This window comes from Nilaparvata lugens, chromosome 9 (genome assembly GCF_014356525.2).
Source record: "Nilaparvata lugens isolate BPH chromosome 9, ASM1435652v1, whole genome shotgun sequence".
NCBI lineage: Eukaryota > Metazoa > Arthropoda > Insecta > Hemiptera > Delphacidae > Nilaparvata > Nilaparvata lugens.
The window spans coordinates 31,033,885-31,050,388 of NC_052512.1; the positions used below are offsets into that span (position 1 = coordinate 31,033,885).

The 16,504-nt window shown below is 35.8% G+C and overlaps 1 protein-coding gene across 1 annotated transcript; it reads right to left on the reverse strand.

The window, feature by feature from the left end:
* Window positions 1–3,062: 3,062 nt before the first annotated feature.
* Window positions 3,063–15,352, reverse strand: LOC120352949 (integrator complex subunit 3 homolog). The gene is made up of 5 exons (XM_039435302.1): window positions 15,286–15,352; window positions 8,066–8,072; window positions 7,854–7,991; window positions 4,417–4,662; window positions 3,063–3,198 (listed from the first exon to the last, which is right to left on the reverse strand). The coding sequence occupies exons 1-5, from the start codon at window positions 15,350–15,352 to the stop codon at window positions 3,075–3,077; spliced, it is 582 nt and encodes a 193-aa protein (XP_039291236.1). The 3' UTR covers window positions 3,063–3,074.
* Between the last annotated feature and the right edge of the window lie 1,152 nt (window positions 15,353–16,504).

The window sequence follows — 16,504 nt, forward strand, 5'->3', positions numbered from 1 at the left end:
AGAACATGTGCTCGATACCAGCATGTGTTCAGTGCATTTATGAATGCAATGCATCGGATTTATCGGGATCGGTTTATCGCAATATTTTGGTTTATCAAGATTGTTTCATGGGTTAATCTGAAATTATAATAGTATAACGTTGTCTACTAACGCTTTTACAGCTTATTAACTTTTTCATGTCACGTTTTTAGTTAACTACATTTTATCATACAAGTTGAATGAACTTTAAATTGGAATATTTAACTGCATCATTAGAATCGGTGAGTCAGTCCCTATAAGTACGGAGAATTTTAAAGTTCTAGGTCAATCTTGAGGGATTGAACGACGATATATTTGAAGCTACAGTGAATAAACTGTATGCTCAGTGTGGTTACTGTATCACTTCCTTACTACACGTGACGTCACGCTGGCGTTCCCCCCACCACTTTGAATCTTACACCTGTGAGTGTATACACTTTGAATCTAACACCTTGGGAAAACACCTGTGAATCTTACACCTTCTGTCTACTAACGTTGACCTATTACAATATAAAATGATAATAGAACTGACTTGATTAATTCATTTGATTATTGAGAACATTGAAGTGTTTCATATGTGATTACCATTAACTATCAACTCGTGGTGCATTTCCAGTCATTCGAAATATTTCAGTGAATTAATCCATAATCCGGGTCTAAAATTGTGATTAACAACAAAATATTGGAGCAAGTATCACAATTCACATATTGGGATGCGACATCAGTTATAAATAAAAATTGGACATTGAAAAGAAAATTGTAAATTTTCAAGCGGTATGAGACAATATTAGCAGAGCCTTGAGGGAGAAAGCGAGGAGAGATACCATAATTAAATTTATATAGAATAATGGCTGCTCCTTTCCTAAATTTAACCGGGTTTTGTGCAACAGGCACTAACTGTTCATTCTTGTTTAAAATAATCAATTATATTTTAATCGTCAAGAAATAATATTTTCCCATGATTAAATAATAAATTTTCATTATTGGGGTTGAGTATTTTGTTAATCAATTATATTTCTACACTGTTAAAAACTGATATAGCAATTTTGCGGATCTAGAAAAGGATAGCGTTATCTGCTTTACTGAATGATAGACAAGGATAGCAACACCAATGCTAGTTAAATACTGTAGTAATATAACGTGGACCCTACAATACAAATTGAATACAATTTCGAATGAATGTAGACAAAACTAAATGTTGGATCATATCGTGCGCCATTCTGTAGGAAATTACATTGGGTAATTAATATGGCAATGCAGAACATCCAAAAGGATCTCTTTGCCGATAAAAGCCATATGGATAAATTAAGGCTGTGCAAAGGCTAAAAATAAACTTTCTACTGGTGTTATTTTTACTTTCATTGCCCTACTACCATAGGTAAGGAAAGTATTGCTTTCCAAAAAAATTAAGGTACCCCAATTTCAAGTTTTCTATACGTTTCAAGGTCCCTGAGACCAAAAACATGATTTTTGTGTGTGTGTGTGTGTGGTGTGTGTGTGTGTGGTGTGTGTGTGTGTGTGTGTGTGTGTGTGTGGTGTGTGTATGTCTGTGAACACGATAACTCCATTTCTAATTAACGATTGACTTGAAATTTTAAACTTAAGGTCCTTATACCATGAGGACACGACAATAAGAAATTCAATAAAATGCAATTCAACATGGCGGAAAAAATGGCGGATAATTACTAAAAAAACATGTTTTTCACGATTTTCTCGAAAACGGCTCTAACGATTTTCTTCAAATTTATACCATGGATAGCTATTTATAAGCCCTATCAACTGACATGAGTCTCATTTCTGGGAAAATTGCAGGAGCTCCATAATATTCATGAGAAAAATGGCGGGTAATTACTAAAAAACCATGTTTCTCACTGTTTTCTCGAAAACGGCTCTAACGATTTTCTTCAAATTTAAACCATATATAGCTATTTAAAAGCCCTATCAACTGATATGAGTCTCATTTCTGAGAAAATTGCAGGAGCTCCGTAATATTCTTGAGAAAAATGGCGGATAATTACTAAAAAACCATGTTTTTCACGATTTTCTAGAAAACAGCTTCAACGATTTTGATCAAATTCATACATAAAAAAGTCATGATAAGCTCTATCGACTGCCACAAGTGTCATATCTGTAAAAATTTCAGGAGCTCCGCCCATCTATGCAAACTTTGATTCTAGATTCCCAATTATCAGGCTTCAGATACAATTTAGACAAAAAAAATCAAGTGGAAAAGATTCAGCATGAAAATCTCTACAATTTATTATGTCAATAACATTTTCACCTAAAATTGAAAATAAGCTCGAAATGCGAGAAAAAAGATTATTCAATTGCTAACAGTTGGCAACTGTTGATTCTATTAAATCATTCACTATGAACAGATAGCAGACCTTGTGTGTATCCAGCGCTATTGTCCTGTCACCAGCTGGCTCAGATCTTAGAAAAGTAGATTTGATATGCGCGGGAACACTAGCGTCAGTTGATCAATTTTCATAGCGGCAAGGAAAGTTGTGTGAGTGCGCCACACCAGATTTTCTTTTAGTTGAGTTAATAACTTTTAGTTGAGTTATTTTTGGTAAATTAATATCTTTCTCAAAAATCGATATTTTCAGAAATTTTTTGTTTTACTAGATCAACAATACTAAGAAGAATCTATCCTCTGAATCACAAGGATTTATATTTTACCGAATTTTAAATGTTCAGTCCCAAAAATTTAAACTTTAGGCGCTCGTATCTCAAAAAGTAATGATCGAAAAAAAAATGTTTTCCTGAGAAAACTTTTCATTTTGATAGCTTGATAATATACAAACCGAAAAACTTTGAAAAATATCACCAGTAGAAAGTTTATTTTTAGTCTTTGTACAACCTTAATAAAATAAAGTGAATTTCACTGTACCCACCTCACTACTGCTCTCGGAAGTATCGCTGACCGATCGTAACGTCTGTCCTCGTCCGCTTCTTCCCCCTCCACCGCCTTTGCTTCCTGCCAGCTCCACCCCTCCCACCACCTGTCGCTCCACCTCCTCCTCCTCCGCCACCAGCTGATCCGCTGACCTCGATCAGCGCAAACAGGTTGCTGAACGCTGACCGCTGCACGTCTGAGCATGCGCTCTGAGTGCTTGTAGAGCCTTCTGCAGTGCATCCAGCTTGTAGAACTTGTGTCGCGGGTAGCTCAAACGTAACCTAACAATCAATCAATTCATTGATAATCATAAATCAATCAATATACAGAGTGGGGCAGAGCCGATTGACGAGTTTGGAAGGGTTATAAGTAATGAATCATTCAACTTAGAAAAACATTCTTTAATGGTTCAATTCAGTTTGAAATAACGTTTTGGGAAGCTAAGATCCTGCCGTTGCCATGTCTGTATATCTTGGAGGCTGCATTGTATGGATTTTCCCGCAAGGACGAGTGGACTACAGGCGCTACCGTACATGGCTACAACACACGGGCAACGAATATGCTGAGACTCCAACCTCATCGAACAAGATTTTTTGAAGCTAAGCCAGAGCATGTCAGTCGAAGGATCTTAAACGCACTACCAGTGGAAATTCTCGATACTTCAAATAGAAGAACATTCAAGAGGACTACTGAGGAATTGGCTACAAGAGAGATGCTTCTACAGTTTACTGGAGTTTTTCTCATATACAGCGTGAGAAATAAACCTAGTGAAATATTATAATAGTTAAGCCAAAATGCTTCTAAGATGATGTCATCTTTATTTTTTGAACTTCAAATATTCACGGAGATTTTGATGACCTGACAGATTGTGTGATTTTATTGTAACTGACAAATGCGAAACATTTAATGTAAAATGTACATGCATGAATAAATATTATTATTTTTTATTGTTTTTTTTTGGAAATTATTATCAGTTAAATGGCGGCCATAAGCAGCAATCTACTAATGTAGCGTATTTTTGAAGTTTTAGAACGCATTTTGGCATACTGCGATTAGTAAGGCCTGGATCTCTTCTCTGATTCGCTCCTTCAGTTCTTCCAAGGGGTGTGGGCGATCTTTAAAAATTATTTTTGAGGTACCCCATAGAAAAAGATCGCATATGCTTAAATCGAGTGAGCGTGCTGGCCATAGTTCTATGAGAATGGCAACATCACCGTCAATGTTATGTGGCATAACCCAGCGTTATGTGACAATGCTACAAACGTTTCTGCACCCCGAATTTGAAGAACTTGCTGAGGAACATGGCTTGAGAAAAATATGTTTAGCAGGATGAAGCTACAGATAAACACGATCATTTTAGAGAATAGTGTTCTGTTATCAATAAATAAAATAACGAGCAAGCTCGGTGCCCCGATATTGTAAATGTAAGTGATTAGAGTTAATTATAGTTCACTCAAAACATTTGACTGGACTATGATGTTATGATGTAGGCTGCCTACCTGAGCCGATCGAGATGCGCCAGAATTCTCTCACAGGTGGGCTGCCCCACCCCGCCGCCGCCTCCGCCGCGTTTCCGTTTGGTGGGCGACGCCTGACAGCGCTGACTCAGCAGGGTGGCCACCAGTTCGGCGCACTTCTCTTCACTGCCGTCGCGACACCAACTCAACAGAGCCGACTCGGCCAGATCGTCGCCTGGCACACGTGTGTCGCGGGTCATCAGCTGTTTCACCATCTCGGCTGTCGGCCTGTCAACAAATTCATAGATGAACTAGTAACCTCCTATAGTGAGGTCCACGTTATAATGGCAGTGGAGAAAGATAGGAGAACAACGTTGCCGATCCTCTGTCTTGTCAATACCTTCTATAGTCGGTAGCTGATACAGGTTATTGATCTCTTTTCTGTATAGGGCTACTTGTAATATAAATATGAAGAAAATAAAAATCTCAATACCCTTTTTGAAATATTTTATCACAACATGTTTCGGGCATTTATGCCATTTTCAAGTGATATGAAGTAATAAATAAATACTACTGGAAGATTCTTATTTTGATCAGTAGTATTTATATAGTATTTATGTAGTAGGATTCTTGCAGTAGTATTTATTTATTTACTTCATATCACTTGAAAATGGCATAAATGTCCGATACATGTTGTGATAAAATATTTCAAAAAAGGGTACTGAGATTTTTATTTTCTTTATATTAGGTTTATTGATATATAATATCAAATGTTCATTCCCGTTCAAAATAATAAATTATATTTTATAAAGCAAGACATTATATTTTTCAATAATTTAAAAATTAAATAGTGGGTAGGTTTGTTTTTAGTGATTTTGTATTCAAATTTTTCTTGAGTATTTCATCCATTGTGATACATTCTGTGATTTATTTGAAATATCATGTCAACATTCAAAATTCAAAATCATCAAATCATTATTCCTGGACCAAATATCAAGTGACGAAGCAGTGTGTTATCTCAACACCTCAACCTTTGGACAACATTGAGTTTGTATCAAATTTTTTGGAGAGAAATATTACAGGCTCAGCCTAGTTTTCCTTCAATGTCATAATTATTATATTATGATTGTAGTATTTTGTACAATAATGAATAAATAAATAATAAGTAAGATTAAATATTTTGTCAATTAGTTATTTATAATTAACTTTAAAATTTTTAATTATAATTAGTTTCATGGTTTTACGAAAGTTTTACTATCAATCTATCCGAATTTAAAATTGTTTGTTTTATTCTAATCTATATTCTCAGATTGTGATTTGGTGTAGAAAATTGGAATGGACATAACCTATGTATAATATTTGGACAATTTGAAACTAAATTAGGAAATTGAAAAAGTTTGGGCAATATCTCAAAAAGTAATGATCGGAAAAAAATGTTTTCCTGAGAAAACTTTTTCATTTTAATAGCTTGATGATATACAAATCGAAAAACTTTGAAAAATATCACGAGTAGAATAGATTTTATGTATTAAGAGCGTATGCGCGACTTTATCGCTCGCGCAAAACAGTTATCATTTTGCAAGAGCGATGAAGAAGCATTACGCGCGATTACATAAAAATTTTTTCTACAATTGCACAAACCTGTTAAATCACTTATATCTGGCGGAGTTTATGATAATTCGTCTACACTGTATCCATCATGGCTGTAGAATCGGTACAATTACCGACTTTTTAGGTTAAGATCTGACCGAGAGTGGTTTGTCTTTTGCGAGCTGCTTATCATCAGCTGATTAGCGAGCGTAAAGAAACTCTTCTGCGCATGCGCGAATGATTTGCGAGCGTAAAGAAAATCTACTGCGCATGCGCAGATGGTTAGTCAGGGAAAAAGTAGATTCTCCTCAGAAATAAGCTGTTTTACGAGGAGATTGAGTATGTAAATTCTTTCTTTACGCGCAGTTGTAGAAATAGTTATTTGTATATCTAGAGTGAAAAGTGCTGTTTTTTTCTCCCTGAGGGAAAAGTTTGAAGCCCGAGGCGAAGCCGAGGGCAACAATTTTCCTGAGGGAGAAAAACATTTTTCACTCGTGATATACTCAACATTTTTCCTCCACCTACATTTTTTAAAAACTGCTAATAAAATAATATTTAAAAACGTATGTTTAAATAATCTAAAAAGTAAACAGAACCTCTGGCTTGTAATCACAGTTCTCCTCCGACAGCACTATCTGTCGGCTAAAGTTGTAACAACAATGACAGCCAAAACTACAGCTATGATGAAGTTCCCGTTTCAAATTTGATTAGTTAATAAGTAATATTCGTTGGCTGATATTTTGAATAACATGGAAAAAGAAAAAAATATACATTTTTTTTAGTATAGTGATATGAAGTTTGTAATAATAATTTCAGCATACAAACATAAATTTTATATATCGGTCTGGTTGAGGTATTGAAGTTGGTTTAATGACTACTCTATATGCTTCCTCATCTGAGCTTAGACCTTCTGACCTATTCCAAATGTACGTTTTTAAAATAGAGATGCTTCCCATGTTATTTAAATGGAGTCACTTTTACTCCCTAGGGAGTTTTTCTGTTTTTTAGTACCGAGAGCGAAAAAGTGACACTTTAGTATCATGTTTCAGGGAGTAAAGTAAGTACTTTTGACAGTAGGTGGAGGAATAGTTATTTGTATATCTAGAGTGAAAAGTACGACTTTTTCTCCCTGTGGGAAAAAGTTTGAAGCCCGAGGCGAAGCTGAAGGCAGCAATTTTCCTGAGGGAGAAAAAGTATTTTTTCACTCGTGATGTACACAACATTTTTCCTCCATCTACATTTTTTATAGAAACTGCAAATAAAATCATTCTAATAACTTACGTATTGGTGACAATGATTCCTAACAACATAACCTAAATCTAAAACCTAAAAACCGTCGTCTGATTGGCACTGCCGATTGCGCTATCTATCGGCAAAAGATGTAACAATTATATCAGCTGGGCAGCTACCAAAAATGGCTGACTCCAGATCACGCCTTTCAGATTGAAATGCAGATCAAAATATTTGTTGGCTGGTATTTTGAATAGAATAAAATATTTTTAAAATGTATAAATTTTTATCCTCTACAAATAAGAATATAATATCATACAAACATATTTTATGAGTTGATCAATTTCTTGTTGTGGTATTGAATTCATTGAATCAATGACAGACACCTCTATTGCTTTCTCATCTGAGCTTAGACCTTCTAACCTATTACAAGTGAGTTTTGAAATAGAGATGCTTCCTATGTTATTTAAATGGAGTCACTTTTCCTCCCTAGGGAGTTTTCCAGCTTTTTACTACCGAGAGAGAAAAAGTGACACTTTAGTATTATGTTTCAGGGAGTAAAGTAAGTACTTTTGACAGTAGGTGGAGGAAAAAGTTTAATTTTAGCCTTTGCACAGCCTTAAAAGTGATAGGTGAACATGTAAGTTTTGACTTGGTACCTGTGCTGTTTGAGCATGAGCAGTAGGGCGGTGACGGCCTCGGAGTGTGTGTTGTGTTGGAGTGTGGTGAGGAGAGGGAGCAAGTGAGAGGCCCCTATGGTGAGGGAGAGAGGCGTTGATGAGTTGCCACAGCCACACCTGCTCCACAGTCTCCCAGGTCAGTGACGTCTGCACCAGGCTCACAAACGTCTGCACACCACTGCCAAACTCACCAGTCGGCTGCAAATGCAAACAGACGGCATTCAATCAATGACATACGGCAGCGTATACAAATGAATAGAATTTCATTGACCCTGTTAGATATTGAATAAATAATACTCTTCATATCAACGACCATCTTTATTTTAATACATTCAAGACTAAACTGTTATTAACGTTCTGGTAACTAATGTATTGAAATCATATGATGATATAAATATCATCTGTAACATCTGTAACACAGCGAAGTGAGGCCTAGATTCAAGTCGACGGTTTGGCATTTCTCTTATTTTTAAAATGTTATATGTTGCGCATTTACGGCGAACTCTGTAATAGATTTTCATGAAATTTGACAGGGTGTTTCCTTTTTAAATTGCGCGTCGACGTATATACAAGGTTTTTGGAAATTTTGCATTTCAAGGATAATATAAAAGGAAAAAGGAGCCTCCTCCATACGCCAATTAGAGTAAAAATCATACTATAGAATATTTATTATCATAAATCAGCTGTCTAGTGAAGTATAATCATAGCCACCACTAATACAGGCCACGGCCTACGATATTGCAACGTCGCAGTGTAGGCCTAGATCTAATACATGATTGGTGAAAAAGATTTAAAAAAAAACGAGCCTTAAAGCCTTGGATTACACCGGGTCTTATCAAGTCAATAAATGTAAGGGATTCAATGAAATTAAAACTAATTAAACAGCCATATAACACTTTATTAAAAAACAAGTTTAAAGATTATAGAAATAAGTTGAATGAATTGATCAATATCACTAAAACAAATTATTATAAAATAAATTGGAGGAACACAAAAACAATAGTAATAAGTTATGGAATGTTATGAAGGAAATTATTGGTAAAAATGCTGACAAAGGAAATAATATCAAAATTGACCCCAATAAATTAAACAATTTTTTCACAAATGTAGGTAGAGAATATGCTAGTAAAATTCCGGCTATAAATGTAGATTGTGATGAAATATACAACGACCACTTCCCATTAATAAACGAACAGTTTACCCTGAATCCTGTTACGAGTGATGAGATTAAATGTATTATAAAAAATTTGAAGAATTCAGCAAGCCCCGGACTAGACCATATCAATAATAGTACAATAAAGAAAATATCTACTTGGATTGCAGAACCTTTATGTTTCATCATTAATAAATGCTTTGAGGCTGGTGAATTCCCGATTTGCTTCAAGACAGCCAGAATTAAACCGCTTTTCAAGTCAGGTAACGTTGATCTTCCGGAGAATTATAGACCCATAAGATTAATCAGTAATCTAGCAAAAATAATGGAGAAAGCAATCAAAACTAGATTGATGGGTTTTATAAACAATCACAACATAATTCATAAGGATCAATATGGCCATGTCTTCCAATAACAACAAATGCCTAGCTATAATGATTGACCTGGCAAAAGCCTATGATACCATACCCCACAATAAATTACTAAAAAATTGGAGAGGTACGGGATTAGAGGACTCCACCTTGAATTATTTAAGAATTATTTAAGTGATCGGACACAATTAATATCTGATAACAACAGTTACAAATCAAATACTACAAAACTTAACGACTTTGGATTACCACAAGGTACCTTCTTGTCCCCGATTTTATTTTTACTCTATATCAACGACATCTTTAAACTAAATATTAATAGTTCGAAAATAATTTCCTTTGCTGACGATACGGCTGTAATAGTTACGGACCGCTCATGGTTAGAGACGTACTCGAGAGCAGAAAGAGTAATATCCATTGTTAAACAATGGCTTGATATTAATGCATTGAGTATAAATACATCAAAACCAAATATATTACATTTTCTCCTACAATAGTTGGTCAACCAAATGATGCTAAATTTAAAAATACATACAAATTGTGATTTTGAGAAATGGAAGGATTGTGCATGCCCTCAACTAAAAAATGAAAAATCTAAAAGTATCTGGGCATTATGTTGATTGTAACCTTAAGTGGGAGCCTCATATAGAATATATTGTAAACGCTTAAAATTTATTTCCTTTATCTTTTATGAAGTCCGTAAAATATTAGACATTAAATTACTTAGGGTCCTTTACTTTGCCTATGTTCAATCGGTGCTGCAATATGGGTTAGTGGTATGGGGAGGAGCGTATGAGTTTCATGAATAAATTTTTACATTCAAAAAATGATAATAAAAGCAATTCTTAATAAGCCAAGGGCTTTTTCTAGTAGTGAAACATTTGCCGAATTTAAAGTGATGACAGTACGTAAATTTATACAAAGAAACTCTCTATTATGCATGGATGAGGAAGGATGAATTTACAGTGAATAATAACGTTTCTATGTATAACCTGAGAGTTACATCTCATAAAATTTATAATATCAACTATTCAGATTTGACAATAGTGCGAAGACAATTGGGATATCTTAGCTCAAAAATAATAATATCTTGCCAAATGCATTGTCAGAATATCTTTCTAATAGGGGCCAGACAGAGGATGGAACAGATAAATAGTGGGTGATACAAAAATTTTTCTTCGACATCAGTCAAATATTATAGTTACTAGTATTTATTGTTAACTTCGATTTTTGTAGCTTTGATTATTAGTAAATAAATTTTATATTGTCTAATCACTGATACTCTCACTCAGCGGTCAGGGTTTTGCCCTTGCTGGGTGTGCCATGTAATTTTAATTTATTTGTAATATAACATAATATATAATCTAGAATATTTCTTTTGTAAGTTTTTTTTATTTTGTATTTGTTTTTATGGGCAATAAAGATGTTAAAAAAAAAAACAGCTGATCTTTTTCACCAATCATTTATTAGATTCTAGGCCTACACTGCGACGTTGCAATATCGTAGGTCGGGGCCTTGTATTAGAGGTGGCTTGCTATAATACCACCCGTTCAAACATCGAACATCTTGAAAATGTATCTTTCCATCAACGTTAGTAGACAGTTGATTATAATACTACCCGTTCAAAAACATCGAACATCTTCAAAATGTATCTTTCCATCAACGTTAGTAGACAGGTGACTGTATACTACCCGTTCAAAAACATCGAACATCTTGAAAATGTATGTTTCCATCAACGTTGTAGACAGTTGCAGCCAGACCTGATAACAGCGCTCACACTCACATTCCAGGACAACATGTCACGGTACGATAGGACAGAATGCTCTATGTTTATTTAGGATTTTTTCTAGACAATTGATAAATTATTTATCAATTTTTGAGTAAACTTAACAACAGGTCAATGTGAACTTACTGAGCGCGAGGTCTACTGTTCACAGGACTACTAGTTAGTCATCCTATATTTACAACAAATACATAGACTTCGTCAAATCACATTCTAACTACAGTGAAGTCCACGTTAACCTCAACAGTCCTATGCCAAGTTTTCAGTTCAAGTTTTCGGTTTGTAAAGCTATCAATTCGTCAAGTTTCCAGTTTGTCTTGCATTCAGTATTCAAAGTTTACAATTGACTGTTCACTCTCTCTGAGTAGCTTTTCATCTATTGTTATTTTGAATCTTATTATCATATAGGCTATAGTGATGTCCGCGTTATAAAGGCAATGATATTGCTATCCTTGTCTATCATTCAAAAAAGTGAATAGCGCATCCTCTTTCTCGCTATGCTCTGTTGCCAGATCGTTTTTCAACAATGTAGAATTAATAATAATTTAGCAAAATATTTCACAATTTAGAAATAATTGAGAAATATAATTCCTTGCTTAATAAAATCTAATTGATTATTTTAAATTAGAATGAACAGTTAATATTACATCAATAAACCTGTATCAGCTACCGTCTATACAAGGCATTTACAAGACAGAGGATCGGCACCGTGTTCTCCTATCTTTCTACACTGCCATTATAACGTGGACCTCACTGTAGTAGTTCTGTGAACAGTAGACGTCGCGCAGTTATGAACCACAGCCTCCTCTGTTCATACTGTCCATCATATTAAATTCTGTCCTGTCCTGTCGTGTCGTGTCGGCGAGATATCGGTGTGTAAACGACTAATGGCCGTTGGGATTGGTGAATCAAAAATGCTAACATCAAAAGCTAAACTCCTTCAAGACATACTGGCAACAGGTCAGCCCGAGTTCAAAGCAGAGAAGGTCGAGAGAAAATACTGTTATTATCCGTTATTAATTGCATGATGATGAATTGATTTATTATGAATAATTCTATAGTCTGATTTTTACGGTAATATTGACGTGAAGAAGGAGACTCCTTTTCCTTTGTATTATCCTTGAAATTCAAAATTTTCTAAAAAAAAAACTTTATGCAGAGTTGTGCAGGGAGGTATGGATGATTTTAACAGTTAACACTTATTTTTAAACAAAACTCAATATGTATTTTTAGCGTGTACCTTTGATTTGCCATTAGACTATAAATATTAATGGGGAAAAATTGAAACAATATGTACGAAAAATAACATCTGTTAAATGCTGTCGGAGTGATCCGTTGTCTAGTGGATAGAGTGCTTGCGTAGCAGCATAGAGATCCCGGGTTCAAAGCCTCTCAATACCAAAAGTTTTTTATCAGATCACTCCCGTGTTATCGAATGGGCACGTTAATTGTCGGTCCTGGCTGAAGTATGACAGTCGTAAGGCCCATTGACGGCTCAAATTATATATTCAGGCGGTGGGACCTTCCCGCAAGGGACTCCCCACCAACAAAAGCCATACGAATTAACTTTTTTTTAATGCTGTCCATTTTTGTCCATACACTCCTGTAGACGTTGTGAGAAATTGTCCATACTGCTCCGAATCATTGCCCGTGATGCCGCTCGAACTTCTTGTGTTATTGTTCAACTCAGGGCTTCAAGTGTCGTGGTTTGTTTATGTATACACGTGCTTTCAGGTAGCCCTATAAAAAATAGTCACAATAAGACAGGTCCGGTGACTGAGGAGGCCACTCCACGCAACGAAAAAAGGCGTCCAGGGAAGGTACTTACTTAATTATCCTGGCGCTACAGCCCGATGTGGGCTTTGGCCTCCTCACAATCTGCCTCCAAGCATCTCTGTTTGCTGCCTTTCGCCTCCAACCTCTCACTCCCATCGCTCTAAACCTAGCGCCGCAGTGCAAGATGGTTTCTCACAGCTTGGCGTTGTTATCATTTGAGATGGATGTGTTGGCTTGGAAGTGTTTCGGGCGCATTGCAGGATGACTGTTAATGGTTGCCGGAAGATCAACAGCTGGTTTTTTCGTTATTTTTCATGATAGAGAAATTCTGATTGCAGATTCGTTTTCAGCGACCCCAAGTTTAGCCTGAAGGCTCAGGATGTCAACAATGTTTTTAAATAATTAAAAATCATCATGAAAAGTCATTGATATGGTAGTACACCACGTTTCTGGAAACTTTTCACTGGTGACTGGAGTTATTATTGACACACAAAAATCAAAATAATCGTGAGAAAGAAAACTGCTGATGAACGCGTATAAGACCGCCACTCCATTGTTCTATTGTCTCGGCTGCTTGGCTGAGCCTGGCTGAGGGATCAAATAACCGACTCGGTTGATCTTTCGTCTATCCGCTAGGCGGAACTACGCCGACCATTGCTGGGTGGAAGAGCTTACTGCGGCCGCTCGCATTCCACCAACGCTGCTATTATTTGCTGTCTCAGCGCCTAGTCCGAGTCAGCCAAGCAACCGCCTGCACTGCGGAGCTAGGTTTACTGCGGCCGCTCGCATTCTCACCAACGCTGCTATTATTTGCTGTCTCAGCGCCTAGTCCGAGTCAGACAAGCATCCACCTGCACTGCGGAGCTAGGTTAAAGTCTCTCTCCACATCCTGCATCCATCGAACCCTCGACCTCCCTCTTTTCTTACAGCTTCCAGTTTCTTATCTTCCAGGGAAGGTCTGCCTTAGAAATTCCATAGCTGCTCTCGATGTATGGCATTTTTGTCGAAGCCATACAGTATTGGCATTGATACATCGTCTTCTCAATTGTTGCAGAAAAATTCACGCAGCATCGTTAGGTAACGATCCGTATTGGCAGTGACGGTTCGACCGTTTTCTCGATAAAAATAGGAGCAAATAATTAGTTTGTTGGGGCCACCTAAAAGCAAGTGTATACATAAACAAACCACGACACTTGAAGCCCTGAGTGAAACAATAACACGAAATTCGAGCGGTACCACGAGCAATGCTTTGGAGGAGTATGGGCAACTTCTCACAACGTCTACTGGAGTGTATGGACAAAGACCTTAAAGATGCATAGACTCACATGCAGCACTAGTGTCGTACTTGGAATTGAAATCCCTTATTGAGGGGGCAACCCATAAGATTATTACATACCAATGCCACCAATGCCTTGTGATCTATAGTATTACAAATATATATATATTATCTCGTGCTAAAATACCCCAATGGCGGCCTTCAATTTCAAGTAAGAGCTATCATTGGAAAGGTATTGGGCCCGTTCTGTGTACATGGAATGTGGTAAATTGTCCGATTCACAATTTACCAAGTAAAAAGTTCCACGTTCCATGGCAGGAATTTTGACAGATTCTGTTCCAGAATCCTGTTCTAGTTCCAACTTTCTGCCCCACAGTCGAAGTGTGGTAATTGTCTGACCTGGTACAGTTCCAACAGGTTCCAACTATCTGAGCTCTCATTGGTCAATTATTGTAGTCTGCTTGCTTCTCTGCGCATGCGTTGATAGTTTGTTTACCATAGCATAGAATACATAACCAACAATGATGTTTGATAACCATTCATTAAATGATTTTTTCTCGATAGAAAATTTGAATAAAAGAAATTTACACTTTTCTAGACGGTAGGTTGTAAAACAGCCTTTCTCATTCACGCAGCTAGTAAACGACACATTGTAGTGTAAATAACTTTATATGTGCGCGCAAAAGCTTGAACCAACGATTTTGAAATGGCGTTCGATGGGAACATTTTGCACTAGTCACGTGATGGAACAATTTACTATGGAACTGGAACAATTTACTGTACACAGAACGTACACATAGGTATTGGGGTCTATATCTCTTTAAGGTCTTTGTGTATGGACAAAACCGGACAGCATTTAACACATGTTATTTTTCGTACATAAACATGTTTTAATTTTTATAATGGCAACATCCATGAATTTTGAGTTTGTTTAAAAATAAGTGTGTAAATGTTATCTCCCAGTCCAACACACACTGTACAATGATAAAGATTGATTCGATTAGCGTATATGAAATGTAAATAAATAAACATGTAGTAATAATATGACTGACCTTGAATGATCTTGAAGACAAGATCCTGCAGCTGGTTGGAGTCTATGGAGGAGACGATGAGGTGCATGAGTTGGGCATTGCCCAGGGCCAATTCTGCAAACGTCGTGTAGATGCCTGGGATCACCAGCAGAACATTTGCAGGTCGTCATCTTGGCACGCCTATCACAATCATAATCTCTTTCAATTCAACTATTCAACTTTCAACTATTCATAATCAAATTTAATTATTCAACTATTTAATTATTCAACTATTCAATTAATCAACTATTAAATTAATCATCTATTCAACTTTCAATAATTGTTCAACTATTAATTCAATTCAAATTGAGTTTATTCACAAATCATTACAATTAATACAGTACACATGTATAATAATATACAAAACACTTGTGAATTTTCCCCACATAGAAGTCTGTGTGGTGGGGAAAAGAGTTCTATGTAGAAAGAAATGATAAATATTTACATATAACTTGAAAAATAAAAGTGATTAAATTTATAAAAGTTGATTAAATTTAGTGGAGAAAGTATTTTATGTTGAATTGAAGTAGTACAAATATAAACTATTGCGGTATACAGCTTTAACATGGCACACAAATAACATTAGAACTTGAACAATGATAAATTATGAGCAATATATTAATGATGAATACAAGGAATATATAACATAGTACCTATCAAAATCGAAAGAGAGTAGATGAGCTGATCAGCGACATCCCTGCGGTTTCAAATACCACATAATATTTAAAATCGTTGTATATGTTAAGGATAAGAGGTTCTATTTGCTTATGTAGGCGGGTATATTTCTATAAAGAATGTGGCATATGTAATGACTATTAAATCTATTGCAATTGCTAACTACTCTGGGTTGTAAAATTCCAAATATATTCATTTACGTGTTTGATAGGGATGGATAAGAGGATTAAATATTACATTTTTAAATTATATGAAACTATTCAACTTTCAACTGTTCAATTATTCAACTTTCAACTATTCAATTATTCAACTTTCAACTATTCAATTATCAACTATTCAACTTTCAACTACTCAACTCCTCTTTAAATAGTTCAGAAATAAACAGTTTCAGATGAGTACAGTCGGTAAGTCCAATGTACAGTTTCAAAAGCAAATATAATTCAATTGAGGATAGAGCTATAAACGTTTAAACGATTGGAATTTCTAGGAAGAGGCAGTACCATTTTTGGGAGTTTCAGTGAATGGG